The following is a 24549-nucleotide window of genomic DNA, read 5'->3' on the forward strand; positions in this document are numbered from 1 at the left end:
AAAATAGTTATTTAGCAAAGGAAGAAACAGTTGAAATATGGATAACAAAGTAGATTCAAGAAACTCTCTCTTATTGACAAATATTTCAAAACTTTATTTGATTCTCACATTAAATTAAATCCACTGTTGACAAACGTTTTTGTTCATGTATTATTAAGTGTTCTGCAATGTAGTACAACAGTGATCATATTGAAAAGAGTAATGTCTTGCCAGGCATGTTTTGGTGCTATCCTATGAAAGAAAAATGCGCAAAATTGCACTAAAAACCTAATACGATCCAAACGTCAGGTTTGAACGAATAGAGGCACTTCATTGCATCTCTGATTAATTTCTTCCCTCTGTAGCAGAGCAGTCTGATAGTCAAATGGAGAACCCAGATTCTAGAGTTGGTAGTGCCGTGATTTTTCTATGTTGTGTATGTTGAAACGATGTCCATATATCCTTGTGAATGTTACTGAAATGATGATTGGTGGCGAAATAGTGTGTCTGGTTTCATAAGCCAGCATTAACAACTTTGAATGTATAATGTTTATTTGTACATTTCTTCTTCTAAATCCGTCAAATTGAGTAGATACATCTAGGTGGATGCAGGCTGATAAAATGCTGTTATGGAACAAGTAAAAAGAAAGAAGTGAATGGCTGTACAGACAGTATTTTTCACAATTGCTATTGCAGACTTCTAGGGGTTGTAGAGGGGACTTAAAAGATAAAGTTTTAATAAGAAAGTCATGTCCATAATTATATCATTTAAATGTAAAATAAGTTTGAAGGATGGATCAGTTTCAAATTTTCTGCCTCATGTTATGCACACAGCAGAAACAACAAATTCTAACCTGTGTACTCCACAGGATGTAGTCCCTGTGACAGTTCTTTTGTCAATTGCACAAGGTGTATCTATGACATCTGCTTATGTACACACAGTCACAAACTGTGTAATGTGCTGAACAGTTGCATTTGTTGCTGGCAGAACTTGTGCAAGGAGATCTTCAGGCTGTATAGGAGTCTCTTACAAAGGCTCTTTATATGGCCCCACAAGTAAAATTGAAATTAGTTAACTCTGGCAATTTTGACATATCCAGCTTTCACACTATATGTTTGGTTGAGATGTTTGTGGAGGCCATGAGCAAAATGTGCAAATACACTGTCATTTTCGAATCACATTTGCTGGTGAGATGACAGTCACAAATCGTCCACTAACTCCACCAGTACTTCTTGTGGGAATGCGTACCATGAAGTTGAAGATTTGAAAGTGATCAGATGCTCAAACTTGTTTTATATTCAAAGGGTACATTTCCAGACATGTGTTCCATATCAAAACTTCATCTGCTAAGTTCCTTGTACAATCCATAGGGGCCTGTACTATGAAACACCCTGTAAAGGCAAATATTGGTGTTAAGTCACAGGCCCTACAATTCAGTGAATATTGTATTAACAGTATTTCTGAATAAAGTGCTGCAGTTGATCAGGAGAAATGTAGTACTGACAGTTTACAGACCATTGCAGGAAATATCATCAGGCAGTGTGAATGTCTGGAAGAATGTGAATCTGCTGTTAAGTGTACACCATGTGTGTTATTTGTTGCTAGTTGCAAATCTAATGTTACTTTGATTGTTATTGAAAGGACTACAGTTAAAGACACAAATAATTTGTGTGTAGATTCGGCCTGCTTGCAGAGAATTCAGAACAGGGTTACATATGCTGGTGTCATCGTGCCCAAAGGTTCACTTGAGGCATAAAGAAGTCGAAAATCCGTATAAATTTAGAATTTAAAAAAAATGTATTTTGTTAACAACTCATACAAATTACCTAGGTTCAGTAATCCGTGTTTCTGTTAGATGCATGAATAGTAGCACTGCAGTTTTGCCTTGAAAATAGCAGGGTGTGCTCCTGTTCAAATATTGGTGGTTGTTGGTGACGTCACCTGGTCGCTTTCCCATAAGTTATTTGAACATTGTTAATGCTGGGACAAACTAAGGTCTCATGTTGTAAATATGTTTCTGCTCCTATAACAACACATTATTTTATCCATAACACATTAAGTCCAGAGGGTAGTAGAATGTGACCAATGTTGCAGCAGGCAATGTGGATTCGAGAGCAGTCCACAGATCACAGATATTTGTGCCCCACAAAGGAATCTTCAAGATAATTAAGTTTTGGATACTAACAACTCTATGTTTAAAGCATGCCAGGATTTCCTTAATCCTCACTACAGTAGAATTAAGGGGTCTCGCCTCAAATGTTAGCAACCACTTTTTGCAGTGTTATTGCAGTGAACTTATGTTTTACTACAAAGAGAGAGGAAATTCAGCTGTAGCCATCATTATAAACAAGATAATTAAATATACTGTGGAACCTGGCTATAACAACATTTTAAACTATGTTCTTATAAACAAGTGTTGTTGTAACCGAGATTTGTATTTTCAGTCTGTTACGGTGACAAATGAAAAAGATCAAATTTATTTAGCCTTGATTCATTTTGCATATAGTAACCACTCTTCAGCTTACATGGCTACAGTATATAGAGCAGTATGTTGAGTACTTGCCAAACTTATTTGCGTAGGAGTGAAGTAATCAATCAGTCATTTTACTCTGCTGTCTATTTGCTCAGTACATGCTTTCTAAATTTCGTTCTTTGTTAATTATTTCATTTGAAATTTCACTGCTCCCTCCCTTAGCTTCATAGAAAATGTTCACAATTCTAATAGTTTGTAAAGTGTCACTCACAGTAGGTAAAGGCACTTTATTTCTTTCTTCTTCCTATTCTTCATCTCCCTCACTCATTTAATGGTCACTGCGGCACTGATTCTTCACTTCATTTGCAATTTTGTATTCAGTTTGCACTTCATTTGTAACAAGGTCATTTATTGTTGCATACACTTCATAGTCACACTGATTGAGAATATCACAGTGGATTTCTGGCAACAATGCAGATAGTGGCAGATCATCATCGTAGTCAAACGTATCTTCAGTTTTGGCAGCATTTTTTCCTTCACTTGTGATTCCTACATGACAGAATATTTCTTGGTGGTTTGGGCTGTGACCCTGCTCCAAACTTTATAGAATAATCCTGCTTTTTCTCAATGCATTGTATCAATTTCACTAATATGAGCTTATGATAATGGCATTTCAGGCTCCTAATTACTCTTTGGTCCACAGGCTGCAGTGGGCTTGCTATATTTGCAGAAAGACAAGCTTAATATTCTCCAGACAAGAGAGTATAGAATGTGCTGCACAGTTGTCAACGAGAACCAGTATCTTCCTTTTCTGACTTCCAAGTGTGTGATCCTAAAACCTTATTTGCATTTCAAAGAGTTCGGAGCTCATCCTGGACTTATTGGCACTGTAATATGCTGGCAGATTTTTTTCACCCTTAAAACCCTAGGATTTTTGGATTTACTAATCACAAGCAAATTTTCTTCTCTATTCTATATGAATTGTTATTCATTTTTTAAATAATTTATCACCAACACATTTTTCACCCTTGAATTTTAGAATTTTGTCAAGTGTCAATTTAAAGAAAATGCCAGCCTTGCCTTCATTAAAGATGTCACAGTCTGCATAGCCTTCACGAATTGTTGGCCACATGGTAGTAAGCCATAGTTGGATTGTTTCAGTATTCATAATGTTGGCTTCACCACTCGCTTTGCCGAAAGTAATGCCTCGACATTTGAATTTGTCAATCCAGCCACTGTTGCACTCAGATTCTTCTGTTTTAATTTCTTGGCAAATTCTTATGCTTTCACCATAAGGAGATATCCACTAATGGATACATTGATTCTTCTGTTGCTTGAACCATTTGAGCAGTGCTTCATCCATGTTACTGTGTTCCGCTTTTCGTAACCGCTTAATTTTAGTTCCATTTTGTTCAAACACACTAACAATTTTATCCTTGTTCTTCCAAATCATTTGGACTGTGGAATTTACGAGACCAAATTGACTATATATATTGACCTTTTTAGCTCCATTCTCGATTTCATGAATCACTTTCACTTTTTCTTTAATAACAAATTATTATGCAAAATGATATTGTGTGTTTATTATTGGCATGCTCTGTGATTGGTAGTGTTGACAATGTATGAATGCGGTAGGTAACAGAGATGAGGAGTCTATACTACACCTATTGTTTATGGAAGGGCAGAGAGAATAGTAAGTCAGGTTGCCTTGTAACAACAACAGATTTCCTTCTGCAACACACTGATTCTTGGAAAATCTTGTTGCTGACTGAGGCTGAAAATGATTTTATGTACAAGGTACATGCATATATACATTTTTCATGTTGAGAAAGGATGATAAGTATATTCCTTATGAGGAATATGGCCCAACCACAGAAATGATGACATAATAGCTGAGTTGTTGTTATAAGTATTCTGAATACTGAAGGGACCTCGGGTAGAATAGAAAGAAATTTTGAAAATGTCTAAAACATATTTTGTGCAAATCATTCAATTGTGCACCAAGATGCTAACTATCTGATGCTGAGACAGGAGACTTATTCAAAGAGTTACAGAAGGTGATATGTGACACCAAATTGCACTACAAACAATAATGAGATTTAATGTGAAACTAGGGCACTTCAGTTATAACAGAAATGAAGAATGTTATACATTTGTGAAATTTTCTGAGAAAAGCATTTCCTTAACACATTCATCCTGAATAAAACAATTGTAAAATTATGTTGAATTGAACTAAAAATGAAATTACCATGTTCTGTGAAATAAAGATAATATTCGGGATGTGAGTATCCTAAAACATGTTTGTATTAAAAGTGATCACACTCATTACATCCAGGGTACACATAAACGTAAAGCTAGAAAGGAACAGACGTTTCAGGCAGGAAGTGAGATATGTAGATTACCATAAGTTATTGAACAATTTGGAGATATATATATCAGATTAAATTAAGCAACCCTTTCGACATATTGTTAAATGCAGGTTATATGAGCATAGACCAAAGAGACGATTATTTATCATAGGTGCCTAAGGAAACTGCAAAAGATCGTGCAGATAGAAAAAAGCAAAAGGGAAGAAAGTGGAACAACATGGCTGTAGTAAAAAGGTGAGAATTTCAAGCAAACGGTAATAGGAATGTGACAGAATATGCCAAATTACTCAAAATTATTTAGAAATATCTTAGAGAGAATGTGACAGGATACAGTGGAAATTTAATAAGAGAACACTATTTAAAACAATAGACCTATGAAGAAAACAAAACAGAAACTTCTGTTGGATTAACATAACATTTCATAAGTTAGGATAGAACAGTACCAACAGAGAGAATGGTACAAACGCGTGTAAAAGTTTGTATAGTTCAAGAGATAAATTAGAAACATGGATAGTTAATAAACACTTTCTGGCGATAATGCTAAATGAAGTGTACAGTGTCATTTAATGTATATAGGAAGGAAAGGTACTCTGAGATGGTGTGTCAGTAGGAATGATTAAGATAAAAGGAACCGTAGTACAAAAGAAACTTCCAAAATTATTTTCAGAATGACCGTGAAGGGGGAGAATTCCCTAACATGGGAAGAGTGCTATGTACTTGCTCCATTATACAAGAAAGGAGACAGTCAGGACAAGAAAACTATAAACTTAACAGCATCTCCTTAGTGTAAAAGCTATTCACTGATGTCATTACCAACTGAACTAAAAACGAAACTTTAATTTTAATCAGGCTAAGAATCAAGCTGAATTCAGAATAGGTTATTGGACTGGGGTGCTTTGTGAGTTCTTGTGTAGGTGTAGATGTGGATGTTAGGCTGGGCTTGGCAATGAGTATTAATTACTACTTTGTCTGGAATTTGTGTGTTTTGAGGAGCAATACCTGTACTACCACCAATTGAGAAACTATACATTGATATACTTGATGCTAGTTTAATGGAGAAAGTAAAAATTATTGCCATACCTTCTATTACATTCCATTAGAATATTAAGAAATTCCAAAGTTAAAGGTGATTCAGTGTTACCACCTGACTGTCAATTTTGATTATGTTAAGTTCCAAAGATCAGGAGGGCCAGAGGACATCATATTATCTCCTTCCTATTCATTTACCACAGTACATGGCATGGAGATAATTCGAGGCAGCTACTGCTAATATGGTAGTGAAGCATCATCATGTTGAAACCACACCCTGCAGATAACTCGTACATCCAGTGAGACGTTAGTCACATTTCAGTACTGCATGTTACGATGACTGATACTTCCATTTTAGTATATATCATGTTGCAGTTCAACAATAGTGTAGGATTTTCCATATTTTATAAGATCCATTAACATTACCCACTACCAAAAAGAATGACTATTGTACTCCTGATATAATTTTGAGTGCTACATATGGAAACCAGTAATTGTGCTGTATCTTTATAACAGAAGTCTGGCTATCCTTGGGCTGTCGTCTGTGTGTCTAAATGCTAATGTGTGTTGTGTCAAACAGCAGTCATCACAACCTCTTAAATATGATTATACTTGACTGGATGGTGTCTAATAGGCTGTCCCCTCAGTGACACATTTTCAGACAGATGTCATTCCACTCTACTAAACATATCTCTTGGTCGTTATCTGTTCAGATAAAGTTTGTCGTACAGACATTGTGTTCTGAGACACTTTGTTATAGAGCAGTATTAAATACATTCTGAGACTTCTGAGACAGTGAATAATGTATGTGCTGTGATAAGTCAGGGATTGGAGTAGCAAAGATACACACCTACCTGCAATAACATGTGCTCTGGATTTGAACTTGCCTACACATATCCTGCCCACTGTCTCAAATGAGCCAAGAAAGATCTATTATTGATTGGACTGTTTCCTCCATATACAATATTGACAAATGCTTGATAATACAAGTAGATGGAACAGTTCAACTTCTGAATAAAGTGGTAATTATCTACCACTAATGTGCAATTAAATACTCTGGAGTAATTTTACCAAGTGATGAGGAGTGACAGATACACAATGAGCAATAGGAAATGAAGTAGCCGATTAAGATTTACTGGGAAAATGCTGCAGCTACTAATCTCTTGCTTCATTTACTCTTCAGTAATGCTTACACACTTAGGAGAATTCAATATGTCAAAATCAGGGGTAGGTAAAAGATTTCAGCCAGTGTATTATAGAGGTGCCCAGGGACCCTAAAATCAAAACCTTTAGAAGACATGTCATTCTTCTCACAAAAAACTACAGAGACAATTTCAGAAACTGGTGTTTCAATATCTCCATTATATACGTGTAGCAAGTCCCTAAGAATAAGTGAAGATTAAGATACATAAGATTGGTTTTTTCCCCACACTCTGCTTGTAAACAAAATAGGAAGAGGGAGTTACATAATTATAGATTATATTATTTTATACTTAGAACAGTTTAAAGATTGATGTAGGATTTGGCATGCCTAAGAGTTGCACTTCAATAACTTTTCAGATAGCTTGTACTTCGGCACAGGTGTAAAAATTTCTACTAGGTTTCCTGGGCTAAAGCTTAAAATGTGGGGTTTGGAATTTAACTTTGGCTGTCCTTTGCTTGTAAACAAAATAGGAAGAGGGAGTTACATAATTATAGATTATATTATTTTATACTTAGAACAGTTTAAAGATTGATGTAGGATTTGGCATGCCTAAGAGTTGCACTTCAATAACTTTTCAGATAGCTTGTACTTCGGCACAGGTGTAAAAATTTCTACTAGGTTTCCTGGGCTAAAGCTTAAAATGTGGGGTTTGGAATTTAACTTTGGCTGTCCTTTCTCTGGACATCCATGGTCCAGGTCTGTGTTAGATGTCTTCAGTACCAGTTACGGACTGTTTAATGTAATCATCTAAGAATAATCATGTTTAAATGGAAACAAAGTACCCGTTGTTGTTTCAGCCTCATGATCAGGCATCAGGAAAGACAGCATGAAACCTGTAGTGTCATGTTGTGCTGCGTTGTATGTGAATGTCCCAACAGGCAGTATTGTATCTCAGTCTCTCTGTTTATTGTCAACGAACATAAGAACATTGCCGTCAGTGTCTTATTATAACGTCCCATGAGACCATTAGTCTGTGCCTGGTAGGCAGTTGTCATTCTGTGGACAGTGTTGAATTGTGAGATTACAGCCTTGATTGAAACACTTCTCCACTATCAGATATCGCTACATGTGGTGCAATGCACTGCAAAATTCTGTCTTCTACAAGAAGCAACCTGATTTTTGGAGCTTTGGAAATCTGTATAGCTTATTGAGAAAATAATGGTTGAAGGAGTGAGTAACACAATCTGGTTATTCCCATTTGTAGACTTGGAAAATCTTCCCAAGAGGTTAATTCCAATCCCGTGAAATGGAGGAACTGAAGGAGGAATTGGCACCAGATTTTCTGGGATTGCCTGAAGCACAGGCTTTCTGTAGAGTGGCTTACATAATGTCTGACACTTGGTTGAAGACTTGGCCAGTGATACATGCTTACATGCTTAGGATACTAAGTGGACCTTAGTGCTACAGACATAGCCATACAGTTCCATGGGTAAAATTCACACAATTTTATTTACAATACAGTACAATGCTTCACATACATACAGCATATACATTGCACACACATCTGCCTCCCCTCATCTCTCTGTCCATCTCCTCCACTTAACCCCCTCTCTTTTCACTTCCTCCACCCATCCCCTTCTCTTTTCACTTCCTCCACCCACCCCCTCTCTTTTCACTTCCTCCACCCACCTCCCTCTCTTTTCACTTCCTCCACCCACCCTCCTCTCTTTTCACTTCCTCCACCTCCCTTCACTTTTTCTGTGTTGTCCTTCTCCTACTTCTCTGTGGGTCTCATCCACCCCTATCTCTTTTCATCTCCTTCTTCCTCCTCCTCCTCCTCCATCTATGTCTGTCTGTTGTTTGCTCTTCCTCACTACCTCTGTCGACCCCCCCCCCTCTCTCCCTCTCTCTCTTCCCCCCCCCCCTCCCCCTTTTCCTCTTCCTCTCCGCCCTCTGTCTTTCTGATCATCTCCGTCTGCTCCCCCATCTCTCTGTCTTCGCTGGGTAGTGACTGTAACCACTATACCATACTGTACAATGCACAACTTGCAGCAAAATTTCTATGGTGCTGTTCCCCATACCCCTGAAACGTCTATCCTTTCTCGATGGTGTGTGTAATATTGTCAGTGTGTTTGATATGTTTTAACTACACTGAAAATGAAATTTGTGAACAGTGCTTGCATGACTCACTTAAGTTTGTAGATTTAGCAACAATTAAATAATAAATTGCTTTTGGCCTCCTATCAGCAACCAGTACTAAAACTTTTTTTGATCTTTTGTGTTTGCGAAAAATGTAGAATGTTAAGGAATATATTTTGTTAGTTGATTGGGATGGTTCTCCAAGCAAGTCAAGACAATACCAAATCACTTGAGTCACTATGGTTATGGTATTAAATCTATCCCCGGGTTGGTAACAGCTTTACTTTCTTGATTAGGCAAACCAAAGATTTGAAAAAATCAGCCTTAAGTTTCGTATTGTGGTGATTACCAAGAGTGAACAGCATTTGCTTTCTCAGCATTTAACGAATTTTGTTGCTAAACCACAGTGGGTCTTTCCTGTCCTTAATTCATTTACTAGGCATATAGTTGTCCAGAGCACCTATCTTCTAAGAGAAATTGCAGGGTCAGTATCGCTTCACATGTTCCTGCATTTCTCTGGAACCCAGGCTGATCTTCCTTGAGGTCAGCTTCTACCAGTTTTTTTTTTCTATTCTTCTGTAAATAATTTGTATAGTATTTTGCAGTCATGACCAATGATAATGCACATGATTGGTGGTTCATGTAGATACGTGAATTTTCTGTGTAGCTAAAAAACCACTTATGCTTACCACCTTTTTAAAATTATGTACTGGCTGTTGCAATACAAATGAAATATTACTATGATTGATAGACCATGTGAGTTTTGGCTGCGTCCATAGGTGACGGCCACTGTTGCATGACCTTGTGGGATTCCTCAACTCAGAGGCAGCCAGTTCAAATTTTTGTGTTGTAAAAATTTTAACAGTCATTATTTAATGGCAAATGGTGGAAAGATGTGGTGGCATAAAAGTCTTGATCACAGGGCTTTGCACCAGTATCACGTTTTAAATTCTGAACTTCTCCACAGAGTGTCATGGATTGAGGGCACTCTCTTATTACCAAGAATGAACATCCTTTGCATCCTGAGCATTTAACGAATTTTGTTGCTAAACCACAGTGGGTCTTTCCTGTCTTTAATTCATTTACTAGGCAAATAGTTGTCCACAGCACAATTTAAAATCTGTTTAAACTTTGCCTATAATTTTTCTGTGTATCATACTCGAACTAAATGGTTGCAGTTGACTTTCTAAGCGAGTTGCTAACAATTGCTTATCTGCTGTGTCTAGCAGAAACACTCTCTTAGCCTTCTTTACTAATTTCCTAACTTTCATAACCTTAGTCACTATGATATTGTGATCACTAATCCCGATCTCTATACTGACACCACTGATAAGATCTGGACTGTTTGTAGCTACAAGGTGTAAGATATTTCTATTGCATGTGGGTTACCAAGGTAGATGATCAAGACAGTTTTCTGAGATGAGATGTGTCAAAAGTGCTTTGGAAAACTCCAGAATGAAATTTTCACTCTGCAGTGGAGTTTGCAGTGCTGTGAAACTTACTAGCAGCTTAAAACTGTGTACCAGACAGAGACTCAAACTTGGTGCCCTTTGCCTTTCGTGACCATTCGCTGTACCAACTGAGCACTTGCCTGGAAAATGTAAAGGTCCCGAGTTGAGAGTCTCGGTCTGGTGTACAGTTTTAATCTGCCCGGAAGTTTTACATTGTAAGACTGTCTGTCTGCCCCCCCTCCCCCTTCAGTGAATCCATAGACATCTCAGTGTATATTAGATATGTTAGTCACTTCCAACCTGTATTGCATGTTTTGGGATCTGCGCACTACCAACTGTAGACCTTTGAATGACCCTACAACTGCCACGGCAGAATCGAGTGGCTGGTAAAAACATCCAGCAGTTAACTTGGTCTCACCTAGACTTGTTGTGAGTGACCAGATAACTTCGCTGTTGCACTCAGTTTCAACCTAAATACGGACAATATTTTTGTCAATCACAACGAACACTCCCTCTCCTATAGCATCTAAACTGTCCTTCCCATTAACATTCCATGACTCGCTAAATATCTCGGAGCTTTCTACCTTGGTTTGTAGTCAGCTCTCAGTCCCAAGAATAATTTGAGCATGGGAACTTTGCTGGAGGTCAAGTAAATTCAGGAACTGTGTTAAGAATACTTCAACAATTTACTGATAATATTTGGCAATTGAAGTGTCTTTACTCTGAACACAGTTTTGAGTCCCGATCTGCGGATCCACTGCCGAGTGTTGATTGAAGTACCTCCAACTACCACCCGGTCCAAAAAACTCCCGTGTGCACTCCACAAGTACTCTGTCAGCAAAATAGCTGTCTAGAAATCTGCAGCCAGGACCATCACAGAGTTGATGAAGATTTTGGTAGAGAGCCTTCTCTCAGCTCTAAACCAAAGGATCCCAGTCAACTCGGGGAACAGTGTTGCAGATTTCAAACTCTGCTTGCACACTGTGTGTGAGGGCATAAGCCTTTACCACCTCCACCAGCCACAATGTGAGCCTTCAGATCAGCTACATTTGTAATTGGAGCAGTGAACACAGTGTGTTACAGATAACCCAAAGCCAGAAGTTGTAAAGATTCAGATCAGATGATCTAGATGGCCAGACTGTAGGCAAATGCCAGCATAAAATTCTTGAATTTCCAAAATGCCTCTGCAGCGTATGCTTCTCTGCCTGTACAATGTGCAGAGAAAGCACCATCTCAAATGAAAATTATCCTACCCACACACGCACACTGTTGAAGTGTTGAGTTGACGTTGGTGCACAAAAGGCTCTCATAGCGTTTACCAGTGACGGTACAAGTAACAGGACCTGTAAGATCTGTCTCCTCAAAAAATATGGCCCTATGATAAACAGTGCCTTCAGCCTGCCCCACTCTCTTACCTTTGCAGAATGAAATGGTACCAGTTGATGTGCAAACAGATTGTCCATTGTCTGCATTCTGCCATTCTGTTTACTGACATATCGTTGAAAGTGGAAAAAGGCTTTGTCTGTCCACGAAATGTTCCACGGCCATTCATTGTCAGCTTACATGCAAGCAAGAAATTCTAGAGCAAACGTTCGTCTTACTGGCAGGTCAGCTTGAAGAAAATCCTGAACTTGGGTAATTTTGTATGAATGGCAATTAGGATGTTTTGTAAAATTTTATGCACCATACTCACAGGCATGTCTTCCAGACCCTTGGCAGTCACCGAATCAGTGCCCTTTTTCATACCCTTGAGTGTCTGTAACTTCTGCAGAGCTGCTGGTGCACGGTCACTGTTTTTGTAAAAGAGCTTTACCATCAGTGCATCATCCTGCATTGAGACAGTAATGCTGAGTATCTGAGACTCAAACTGAGGAACAGCTCTGCTCCCCTCATCTTTTATATTGCATATTCTGCTGATTACAGTGCCATTTAGTGATGAAATATGTCTTTCTTTTTTGTGACGCTTCCCCCCTCTTCGATAATATTCCGTTCAAATTTTGATGTGATTCGGGGCGGTGTTTCATTTCTTTTACTATGTTTTGAAACTATAACTATAATTTTAATCACCATGTATGTACATAATTCAGAGAAGCATGTATTGAGGGAAAGTATCAATATTTCACAGGTTGTGAAGCAGCCATTGAGATCAAGCATGTTGTTCTCATAAACTGTCCCCAAGAACCAGCTGCAAAGGAGCAAGTAGTAGTTTTAGTAGTACTTATCATTGTGCCCAAAAATGCAGAACATCCTACCCACAACATTTTCCACCTTTCCTAAAGCGGTATTCCATTGCTCACCCAGTCTACACAATATCCTAGTCCATCCGTATGCTCACTCCCAACCTCTTGGCACAAGATTTGTACCCTGTGGAAGACCCATGTGCAAGACCTGTACACTACGTCCACCCAGCACATTATACTGCAGTCCCACTGCAGGCTTATCCTATAGTATTAGAGACAGGGCCACATGTGAAAGCAGTCAAGTCAGGTATCAGTTTTACTGCAGTTTACTGTATGGTATAGCATTTTATATGGACATGAGCACCAACCAGCTCTGGATGTGAGTGGATAGCTCCTAAAACTGTGGCCAAGAGCAGGGTTGACCATCCAGTGGCAGAACACACACTAACTGCAACATACTTGACTTGAAATGGCTGCTTCACAGTTCACACCATCTGGATCTTTTCCCCAGTACCAGATTCTCTAAGTCATATAGAAGGGAGTTAGCCTCAGAACCAATCCTTTGATCTTGTAAGCCTTCTGTTCTCTGTTTCCTCTGTGTGTGGCCCATGACACCAACATCCATTATCTTGCACTCCCCCTCCCAGTCCACTCCTTCGTGCACAACTCCCCCTGCCAGACAAACTCAACATTGTCACATCCTGGTACCTCTCCCTTCCACTTCTCAGCTGCCATTATCCAGCCTTCCCTCTCGCTCTTCAGCAGATCGTTCCTATCACCCACTCCAGTCAACATAGGCTCTTCGTAGAACTGCAGAAGGACCCGTCCACAAGCACTAGGTAACCTTACTTGGCAGGAGAAACCCTCTTCAGTGGTTTATGAGGTGCATCCAGTAAGTTCTGATTGTGTTCAGTGATTGCATGAGTAGTCAGTTAGAAATGTGTAAGCATAAAAAGCAGGTTCGAGGTGCATTCAAGTTCTAAGGCATCCGATTTTTTTTTTCTCTGGACTGGAAAGCGATAGAAACATGCACATTGTTTTAAAATGAGGCCGCGTTCATTGTCAATACGTCCCAGAGATGGCAGCACTGTACGGCAGATGGAATTTTACCGCCAGCGGTGAGAATGAGAACTGTTTTAAATACTTAAAATGGCGACGTTTTCCTTACTTGAACAGTGTGCAATCATTCGTTTTCTGAATTTGCGTGGTGTGAAACCAATTGAAATTCATCGACAGTTGAAGGAGACATGTGGTGATGGAGTTATGGATGTGTCGAAAGTGCGTTTGTGGGTGCGACAGTTTAATGAAGGCAGAACATCGTGTGACAACAAACCGAAACAACCTCGGGCTCGCACAATCCGGTCTGACGACATGATCGAGAAAGTGGAGAGAATTGTTTTGGGGGATCGCCGAATAACTGTTGAACAGATCGCCTCCAGAGTTGGCATTTCTGTGGGTTCTGTGCACACAATCCTGCATGATGACCTGAAAATGCGAAAAGTGTCATCCAGGTGGGTGCCACGAATACTGACGGACGACCACATGGCTGCCCGTGTGCCATGTTGCCAAGCAATGTTGATGCGCAATGACAGCATGAATGGGACTTTCTTTTCGTCGGTTGTGACAATGGATGAGACGTGGATGCCATTTTTCAATCCAGAAACAAAGCGCCAATCATCTCAATGGAAGCACACGGATTCACTGCCACCAAAAAAATTTCGGGTAACCACCAGTGCTGAAAAAATGATGGTGTCCATGTTCTGGGACAGTGAGGGCGTAATCCTTACCCATTGCGTTCCAAAGGGCACTACGGTAACAGGTGCATCCTACGAAAATGTTTTGAAGAAGAACAAATTCCTTCCTGCACTGCAACAAAAACGTCCGGGAAGGGCTGCGCGTGTGCTGTTTCACCAAGACAACGCACCCGCACATCGAGCTAACGTTACGCAACAGTTTCTTTGTGATAACAACTTTGAAGTGATTCCTCATGCTCCCTACTCACCTGACCTGAGTCCTAGTGACTTTTGGCTTTTTCCAACAATGAAAGACACTCTCCGTGGCCGCACATTCACCAGCCGTGCTGCTATTGCCTCAGTGATTTTCCAGTGGTCAAAACAGACTCCTAAAGAATCCTTCGCCGCTGCCATGGAATCATGGCGTCAGCGTTGTGAAAAATGTGTATGTCTGCAGGGCGATTAAGGCAAGAAGTAACGCCAGTGTCATTGATTTCGGATGAGTAGTTAACTAGAAAAAAAATCTGAGGCCTTAGAACTTGAATGCACCTCGTAAGTGCAGTTTCAGTCTTGTGACGGTAGTGGTCACTGCACAGTGCTAGGATGCAATGGCCAACTGTGAGGTTGGTGCAGTTATCTGATTTTTGCAAACTCAGAAGCCATCTCCTGCAAAGATCCATTGCCATCTGTGACGTGTATAGACACGACATTATGAGCGACAGTAGGATCAGACAATGGTGCAGGCAATTTGCTGAAGGTTGAACCCTTATTCACGATGAAGACCGGTATGACCAACTGTCTGTGGTGTCACCATAACTGATGAAAAATGTGTGACAAGAAATTTTTCAGAACCCGACACTTCATAATTTCAGAACTCTCTCATCAGTGTCCCCAGATGTCTCAATCGCTGTTGCTTGCCCGTGAAAGGCAAAGGTCCCGAGTTAATCTTGGTCCTGCACACAGTTTTAATCTGCCAGGAAGTTTCATATCAGTGCACACTCCACTGCAGAGTGAAAATCGCATTCTGGAAATATTTCTCTCTCTCTCTCTCTCTCTCTCTCTCTCTCTCTCTCTCTCTCTTTTGGTCATCAAAACTTACTTTCTGGATGCATCTTTTACTTTCTGTACTAAAACTTGTTTGCAAAATTCCATTAATCTGAATTCTTGCAGGAAGTTGTCAACATATTACATTAATTTAGATTAGATGTGATTGAGACAGTACTATGGGTAAATGTACTTACAGAAACTTCCTGACAGACAAAACCGTGTGCTGGACCGAGGCTCGAACCCACGAAAGGCAAAGGTCCAGAGTTCAAGTCTCGGCCCAGCACACAGTTTTTATCTGCCACTCTCTGTGCAGAGTGAAAATTTCATTCTGTTAGTGTAGTTATTGTTTCTGATATGTGAATAAATGAAATTGTAGTTTGTGGCTATCCCTGTATCACAAATTAAAGCTAACTCTCAGATTACCACTGTTGTAAACTGCATAATGTGTAAAATTGTAGTAAGCTTTGTGGAATTTGAGACCTTATAAAACTTTAACACATTCATCAGCTGTAAAAAAGAGAGAGAGAGAGAGAGAGAGAGAGAGACAACTGAAAAACGTGAAAATTACAGTTGAATCACTACCAAGAGATAACTGGGTCGCATTGTCCCAGGGTATCGGAGGAAGTTAACCTGTCAGTTGTTCCTCCGATCTTTGGATTGTCTTCTGTTTAATTTCTTTTAGGACTGCCATTTCATTTCTCTCCCACTGGGTAATAATTATTTGTAAGTTTATAATAGTTCCTTGTTATGGAAAGGCAAACACTGAAAGAAGAAAGTTGTACAGACACCTTATAAAATGAAATGCCACACTGTATTCTGATTCAGTAGAGAGAAAAAGTGCTGGTGAAGAGTGAGAAATAACAGCGGATCAGCATCTAAAATTAAAGTACAGGGTGATTCAAAAAGAATACCACAACTTTAAAAATGTGTATTTAATGAAAGAAACATAATATAACCTTCTGTTATACATCATTACAAAGAGTATTTAAAAAGGTTTTTTTTTCACCCAAAAGCAAGTTCAGAGATGTTCAATATGGCCCCCTCCAGACACACGAGCAATATCAACCCGATACTCCAACTCGTTCCACACTCTCTGTAGCATATCAGGCGTAACAGTTTGGATAGCTGCTGTTATTTCTCGTTTCAAATCATCAATGGTGGCTGGGAGAGGTGGCCGAAACACCATATCCTTAACATACCCCCATAAGAAAAAATCGCAGGGGGTAAGATCAGGGCTTCTTGGAGGCCAGTGATGACGTGCTCTGTCACGGGCTGCCTGGCGGCCGATCCATCGCCTCGGGTAGTTGACGTTCAGGTAGTTACGGACAGATAAGTGCCAATGTGGTGGCGCTCCATCCTGCTGAAATATGAATTGTTGTGCTTCTTGTTCGAGCTGAGGGAACAGCCAATTCTCTAACATCTCCAGATACTGTAGTCCAGTTACAGCAGCACCTTCGAAGGAAAAGGGACCAAAAACTTTATTGGCTGAAATGGCGAACAAATGTACAACTAAATGAAACTTTATAGCTCCCTTAATTCGCCGACAGATAGTGCTTAGCTCTGCCTTTTGTCGTTGCAGAGTTTTAAATTCCTAAATTTGTGGTGTTCTTTTTGAATCACCCTGTGTAAGACTTCTGGTAGATTTAGCATAAGTTCAGGCAAGATATACATTGTAAATTAATTAGGTGTTGACAGAGCCACTCCCACACTCAAGATTCTTCAAACCTTGCATCAGATGACAATATTCAAGTAACTTCAGTGGTGTAATGAGTACCCAGGTCCCTAGTGTTATGTTCCATAAAATGTTCAGCCATGGGATATCAAATGTCGCTGGTGTTGGTGGTTGTTCATTTGGAGTACAGTGCTCTGTTACTAGCATCCTTTCCTGTGCTTTGTACCCTGCTTGCTCCAAACATTTCTTGTTACTTTTCCTCTCTTCTAGCACATTTATCGGTCACTCCTTCCTCTTTTATATTTCACACTTCCTGTAACAAAGAACATACTTATCTCTGGCCCTAGTTGTGTGATATTAGTATCCATCAGTACTAAACAGAATGTCCCTTTTGTTTTTTGAAGCTGGTAAGTAGACATTCCTTTTCCTGTCAAATGTGTTACTTCATACATCTTTATTTATGAGTCAAAGTTTGCATGATCTTCTCCACAACTGCTTGTATCTGTGTAACAAAAAGCACATTTGCAAGAAAGTATGTATGGTCTGTATCAAATTCTTCAGTTGCTATTTCTTCTCTTTGTAGTGCATAGTTTGTGTTTCACAGTCAGTGGCTGTTGGTAAATGATAATGGAGCACTTAAAAAATGCTGTAGTGAAGTTACATATTTTGATTTTCTGCTTCAAATTCCTTCTGTTGTCTGTCATTTCTACATGTTTTACATGTTGTTTGTACCCACAATACGGATTTGTACAGTTGTTCTTAGCTTTATCATTTCAGTCATTCATTCATATTGTGGAAAGGGCCGATAATAAAACTGATTGTTTTATAATTTTATCACTGGTATGTTGTAAGCTTTTGAAATAAGTTTTTCTGAGCTGGATATGTACTAAACAATATGCATTAATTCTTAATTGTGTTATCAGAGTCCATGTCATTCTTATGTGACTTTTACATTACACACATAGAACTTCACATTTCTATCATTCAAAATATTTAAACAAGTATATATGGCACAGACAACTTGTAGTAGGAAGAAAACAGGCGTGCAAGGTTCTGTTACATTAATTTAAAGGCTTATAATACACTCCTGGAAATGGAAAAAAGAACACATTGACACCGGTGTGTCAGACCCACCATACTTGCTCCGGACACTGCGAGAGGGCTGTACAAGCAATGATCACACGCACGGCACAGCGGACACACCAGGAACCGCGGTGTTGGCCGTCGAATGGCGCTAGCTGCGCAGCATTTGTGCACCGCCGCCGTCAGTGTCAGCCAGTTTGCCGTGGCATACGGAGCTCCATCGCAGTCTTTAACACTGGTAGCATGCCGCGACAGCGTGGACGTGAACCGATGTGCAGTTGACGGACTTTGAGCGAGGGCGTATAGTGGGCATGCGGGAGGCCGGGTGGACGTACCGCCGAATTGCTCAACACGTGGGGCGTGAGGTCTCCACAGTACATCGATGTTGTCGCCAGTGGTCGGCGGAAGGTGCACGTGCCCGTCGACCTGGGACCGGACCGCAGCGACGCACGGATGCACGCCAAGACCGTAGGACCCTACGCAGTGCCGTAGGGGACCGCACCGCCACTTCCCAGCAAATTAGGGACACTGTTGCTCCTGGGGTATCGGCGAGGACCATTCGCAACCGTCTCCATGAAGCTGGGCTACGGTCCCGCACACCGTTAGGCCGTCTTCCGCTCACGCCCCAACATCGTGCAGCCCGCCTCCAGTGGTGTCGCGACAGGCGTGAATGGAGGGACGAATGGAGACGTGTCGTCTTCAGCGATGAGAGTCGCTTATGCCTTGGTGCCAATGATGGTCGTATACGTGTTAGGCGCCGTGCAGGTGAGCGCCACAATCAGGACTGCATACGGCCGAGGCACACAGGGCCAACACCCGGCATCATGGTGTGGGGAGCGATCTCCTACACTGGCCGTACACCACTGGTGATCGTCGAGGGGACACTGAATAGTGCACGGTACATCCAAACCGTCATCGAACCCATCGTTTTACCATTCCTAGACCGGCAAGGGAACTTGCTGTTCCAACAGGACAATGCACGTCCGCATGTATCCCGTGCCACCCAACGTGCTCTAGAAGGTGTAAGTCAACTACCCTGGCCAGTAATATCTCCGGATCTGTCCCCCATTGAGCATGTTTGGGACTGGATGAAGCGTCGTCTCACGCGGCCTGCACGTCCAGCACGAACGCTGGTCCAACTGAGGCGCCAGGTGGAAATGGCATGGCAAGCCGTTCCACAGGACTACATCCAGCATCTCTACGATCGTCTCCATGGGAGAATAGCAGCCTGGATTGCTGCGAAAGGTGGATATACACTGTACTAGTGCCGACATTGTGCATGCTCTGTTGCCTGTGTCTATGTGCCTGTGGTTCTGTCAGTGAGATCATGTGATGTATCTGACCCCAGGAATGTGTCAATAAAGTTTCCCCTTCCTGGGACAATGAATTCACGGTGTTCTTATTTCAATTTCCAGGAGTGTATCTATGCGTGCTACTATCATGTTATGTAACTTACTATTCCTTTAATGATTTAAATTACTGCTACATGTTTGCAGTCCTGAACTACGTTGCATTAAGAATTTACCATGTTGCAGAAACCAAAATTAATGGTTGGAAAATCTGATTTACTGAAGAAACAAAAGTATGCATCACATGATAGAGATATTTTGAAAAAGAAAAGAAAACGAGCTATTGATTTAATAAAGAGGAAGTCACCAACAGTGAAAGAATTATTAAAAGAAAAGAGAGAGTATCTGGAGCCTACAGTTCCTCCAGGTATGAAGTCATTTTATGTTTGGATAACTTTTCCATAAACCTAAACATAACGTGTAATCTTATTTTTACTTTGGTCTTGCAATAAGAGTTTTTATCGTGGAATATTATTTTCCATCATTACTAGTTAGTATTGTAGCTTTGAAGCAACTTTTGTAAATTATAACCTCAAAATTTAACATCCAGGGTTTCAATTTGAAATTGAAACAAAGCTGAATTTTCAGTTCCAGAACCTGAAACAGAACCCAAACCCACAGTTCCAGAGATAAAGAAAGCTGAATCAAGAAATGTCATTGTCGACTCTAAACAGCTGGTTGTGGAACCAAAGAAGCCCAGTGTATTGCCAGCTCCTAAGGTGCAGTCCAACACAATAACTGACGTAATAGAGTCAGTTGTAAGTGCGGCACGCGGTGACGATGAAGTAAGTAAAGACAGTGCTAGCTCAGTATCCAGGTCTGCTTCAGCATCTGTAATGTCAAGTGATTCAGATGCCAGTCAGGATGTTGAAGCAGACCTTGCTTGTGCCGAGACAGACATTATAGATAAGGACAAGGAGGAGCAAAAAGAAAAGACTGAAGAAAAATTACCAGAGAACTTATCTGAAGACATGAAGGAACTTATAGAAGATCTGAAGATTGCTGCCCTCACTGCTGATGGAAAGTGCAAATTTTTCTCTGCAGAAGTAAATCAGATGGTTTTAAGGTAAGCAGTTTACTTGATACATCCACTGTGATCGAAAAGACCCTTCGTTGTGCTGAGAGCTATCAGTTTTATAATTTGGGCCTGAATTAAACAAAGTGTCCCTCTTTGCAGCCAAATCACATTATGTGCATGGCATGGAGGACAACATTTTACTGATCTTTACTCTCTCACTCTTTGTTGTACTGAAAGTACAGTTATAATCATTCCTGTGCTTGCTATATAGCAAGGCATATTGCTGTTGTTCAACTAGATTTGTCAAGCTATAGTCTAAAAAAAATCCTAAGTGTTATTAAATGAAATTACAGTTGTAACTGAAAATACTGTATTTTAGATATAAGAGTGCAGCATAGTTGGAGAATTTCATCTGTGGCTTAATAATGTGTATTTCTTGTGTAGATATGACGGGCTGCATAGATCTACGTGGATCTGAAGATAATTGAGTATTGATCAAAACAAGTCGTCTTAAAAATAAATATGCAGTTGAGATGGTCAAGAAAAGTATTAATTTAAAATACATGATTTAATCCTTCCCATTGTGGATGAAATTGTATTAATCAAATACATTTTAATATTATGCTCCCAGAATACACTAAAAAAAGGGATAGGGGTGGGGTGGGGAGTGCACCATGAAGGAGTTACCCAATTGGTATAGAAATTGGTAGATTTGCTGTAAATTTACAGACAAACAAATGATTATAATTTCAAAAAAATTGGATGATTTATTAAAGAGAGAGAGCCTCTTAAATTGGGCAAGCAGTATGGTGCTGGTCCACCTCTGGTTCTTAGGCAAGCAGTTACTTGGCTTGCCACTGATTGATAGAGTTGTCTGATGTTCTCCTTGAGAGATATTGCACCAACTTCTGTCCAATTGGTGCCTTAGATTGTCAAAATACGGAGCTGATTGGAGGACCGTGCTCATAATGCTCCAAACATCCAAGCATGAAGACAAGCAGTAGAAACTCTCACCACGTGTAGGTGGACATTCTCTTGCTGAAATGTAAGCCTAGGATGTCCTGTCATGGAGGGCAACAAAACATGGTCTAGAATATCACCTACATACCACTTTGTTTTAAGGGTGCTGGGACTGAAGAGAATTTGGGCTGTTTCATATCGCTCTGGGAGGGGAAAGATTCAAGTTGAAAGAGCTGAACATATCAGTGTGTATTTATAAATAAAGTTATTCTTCAACACAAATGACAGTTTCAGCAAATCAGTACTTGCTTAAAATCGTCTGATTGTACATTGTATGCCCTTCTCCTTCCTCTCATGTTTGATCTGACTTACTCAGCCAATTATAAGCAGATCTACAATTTAACATAGGCCCCAAAATGCAGTGCGACTTGGTGTTTTTCACATATTCGAACAACATCAGTGGTGAAAGAAGTAATGTAATCTTAATTATTTTCAGCCATAATGGCTAAGTTTGTGCACTGTGACTGTGTAGGATAATTATTTATTTCAAGTTTCTGCTACCAGTCACTTCTTATTTTATGCTTAAACTAACATAACGCAACGCGTTTCGAACATGTTCTGTTCGTCTTCAGGCATTTATACATACATATATACATATATAAAAACAAAGATGAGGTGACTTACCGAACGAAAGCGCTGGCAGGTCGATAGACACACAAACAAACACAAACATACACAAAAAATTCAAGCTTTTGCAACAAACTGTTGCCTCGTCAGGAAAGAGGGAAGGAGAGGGGAAGACGAAAGGAAGTGGGTTTTAAGGGAGAGGGTAAGGAGTCATTCCAATCCCGGGAGCGGAAAGACTTACCTTAGGGGGAAAAAAGGACAGGTATACACTTGCACACACTCACATATCCATCCACACATACAGACACAAGCAGACATATTTGGTCTTTAAATATGTCTGCTTGTGTCTGTATGTGTGGATGGATATGTGCGTGTGTGCAAGTGTATACCTGTCCTTTTTTCCCCCTAAGGTAAGTCTTTCCGCTCCCGAGATTGGAATGAATCCTTACCCTCTCCCTTAAAACCCACTTCCTTTCGTCTTCCCCTCTCCTTCCCTCTTTCCTGATGAGGCAACAGTTTGTTGCGAAACCTTGAATTTTGTGTGTATGTTTGTGTTTGTTTGTGTGTCTATCGACCTGCCAGCGCTTTTGTTCGGTAAGTCACCTCATCTTTGTTTTTATATATAATTTTTCCCACGTGGAATGTTTCCTTCCATTATATATATATATATATATATATATATATATATATATATATATATATATATATATATATATATATATATATATGCTCTTTAAATATGTCTGCTTGTGTCTGTATGTGTGGATGGATATGTGCGTGTGTGTGAGTGTATACCTGTCCTTTTTTCACCCTAAGGTAAGTCTTTCCGCTCCCGGGATTGGAATGACTCCTTACCCTCTCCCTTAAAACCCACTTCCTTTCGTCTTCCCCTCTCCTTCCCTCTTTCCTGATGAGGCAACAGTTTGTTGCGAAACCTTGAATTTTGTGTGTATGTTTGTGTTTGTTTGTGTGTCTATCGACCTGCCAGCGCTTTCGTTCGGTAAGTCACCTCATCTTTGTTTTTATATATAATTTTTCCCACGTGGAATGTTTCCTTCTATTATATTGATACATATATACATACATACATACAGATAAATGTTACTAAAAAATAAACAGTCTTAAACTAGATTAATCTAGAACTCCTTGCCCATTGTTTTTTACTGTAGCTGCTGGTGTGGCATTTGGGGGGAAGGAGGGGGGGGGGGGGGGGCAGTGTATGGCTAGAAATCGAAATCAGTGATGTCTTCTGGTTTTCTTCCTTGTGGTTGACTATGTATATCACAGCAGTTTTATCATCTTGCTGCTTTACTTGCATCACTGGTGTAATGGCGGAGCTGTTGATTGGCATTACACTATTGCACATCAGTGACAAAATATAATGTGCAATAGTGTAATGTCAATCAACAGCTTCGCCATTACACCAGTGATTCAAGTGAAGCAGCAAGACGATGAAATTGCTGTGATATACATAGTCAACCACAAGGAAGAAAACCAGCAGAAGACATCGCTGATTTCTATTTCTAGCCATACACTGACCCCCTCCTTCCCCCCAAATGCCACACCAGCAGCTACAGTAAAAAACAATGGAAAAAGAGTTCTAGATTAATTTAGTTTAAGACTGTTTATTTTTAAGTAACAGTTTTCTGTGTGTATGTATGTACGTATAAACGCCTGAAGATGAACAGAACATGTTCAAAAGTGACTGGTAGCAGAAACTAGGAATAAATAAGTAATGTAACCTAGTGCAGTCACCATCCAAACAGGTCTGAGAAGTCCCTAACAGTACTGACCAACCGCCGTGTCATCCTCGGGCATCTCTGGACGTGGATATGGAGAGACATGTGGTCACCATACAGATCTCCTGGCCGTTGTCAGTTTTCACGACGAGAGCCATTAGTTCTCAATCAAGTAGCTCCTCAATGGGCCTCACGGGGGCTGAGTGCGGTCCGCTTGCCAACAGTGGTCGGCAGACCGGATGGTCACCCATCCAAGTGCTAGCCAAGCCTGACAGCGCTTAACTTTGGTGATCTGACGGAAACCAGTGTTACCACTGCGGCAAGGACGTTGGCCAAAAGAAGTAATAAATAATGGAAAAAGTTTCTGTGGCCAACTAATGATCAAACCCAGCGGACATTACTTTATGGAGAAATCGTGATTGCTGTATTAGTTTAAAAATGTATTTCCAGGTATATACATATTTATATTCTTGCATTATATATAAAGAATATAAATACAATTATGTGCGTAAGTAAAAATTATTTTGACAAAGTATATATAGTTCCTTGTAAGGAT

General features: G+C 40.1%; 1 protein-coding gene across 2 annotated transcripts in view; it reads left to right on the forward strand.

Moving 5' to 3' along the window:
- The window catches only part of LOC126412195 (ubinuclein-1), a 389778-nt gene that overhangs the window by 184148 nt on the left and 181081 nt on the right, over positions 1-24549 (forward strand). For both annotated transcript variants that reach the window (XM_050081677.1, XM_050081678.1), the window contains 2 exons: positions 19836-20016; positions 20238-20715. In XM_050081677.1, coding sequence (XP_049937634.1) covers positions 19836-20016; positions 20238-20715 — 659 coding nt within the window. The remainder of the gene's footprint in view (positions 1-19835; positions 20017-20237; positions 20716-24549) is intronic.

This window comes from Schistocerca serialis, chromosome 7 (assembly GCF_023864345.2).
Source record: "Schistocerca serialis cubense isolate TAMUIC-IGC-003099 chromosome 7, iqSchSeri2.2, whole genome shotgun sequence".
In the NCBI taxonomy this organism is placed as follows: Eukaryota; Metazoa; Arthropoda; class Insecta; order Orthoptera; family Acrididae; genus Schistocerca; species Schistocerca serialis.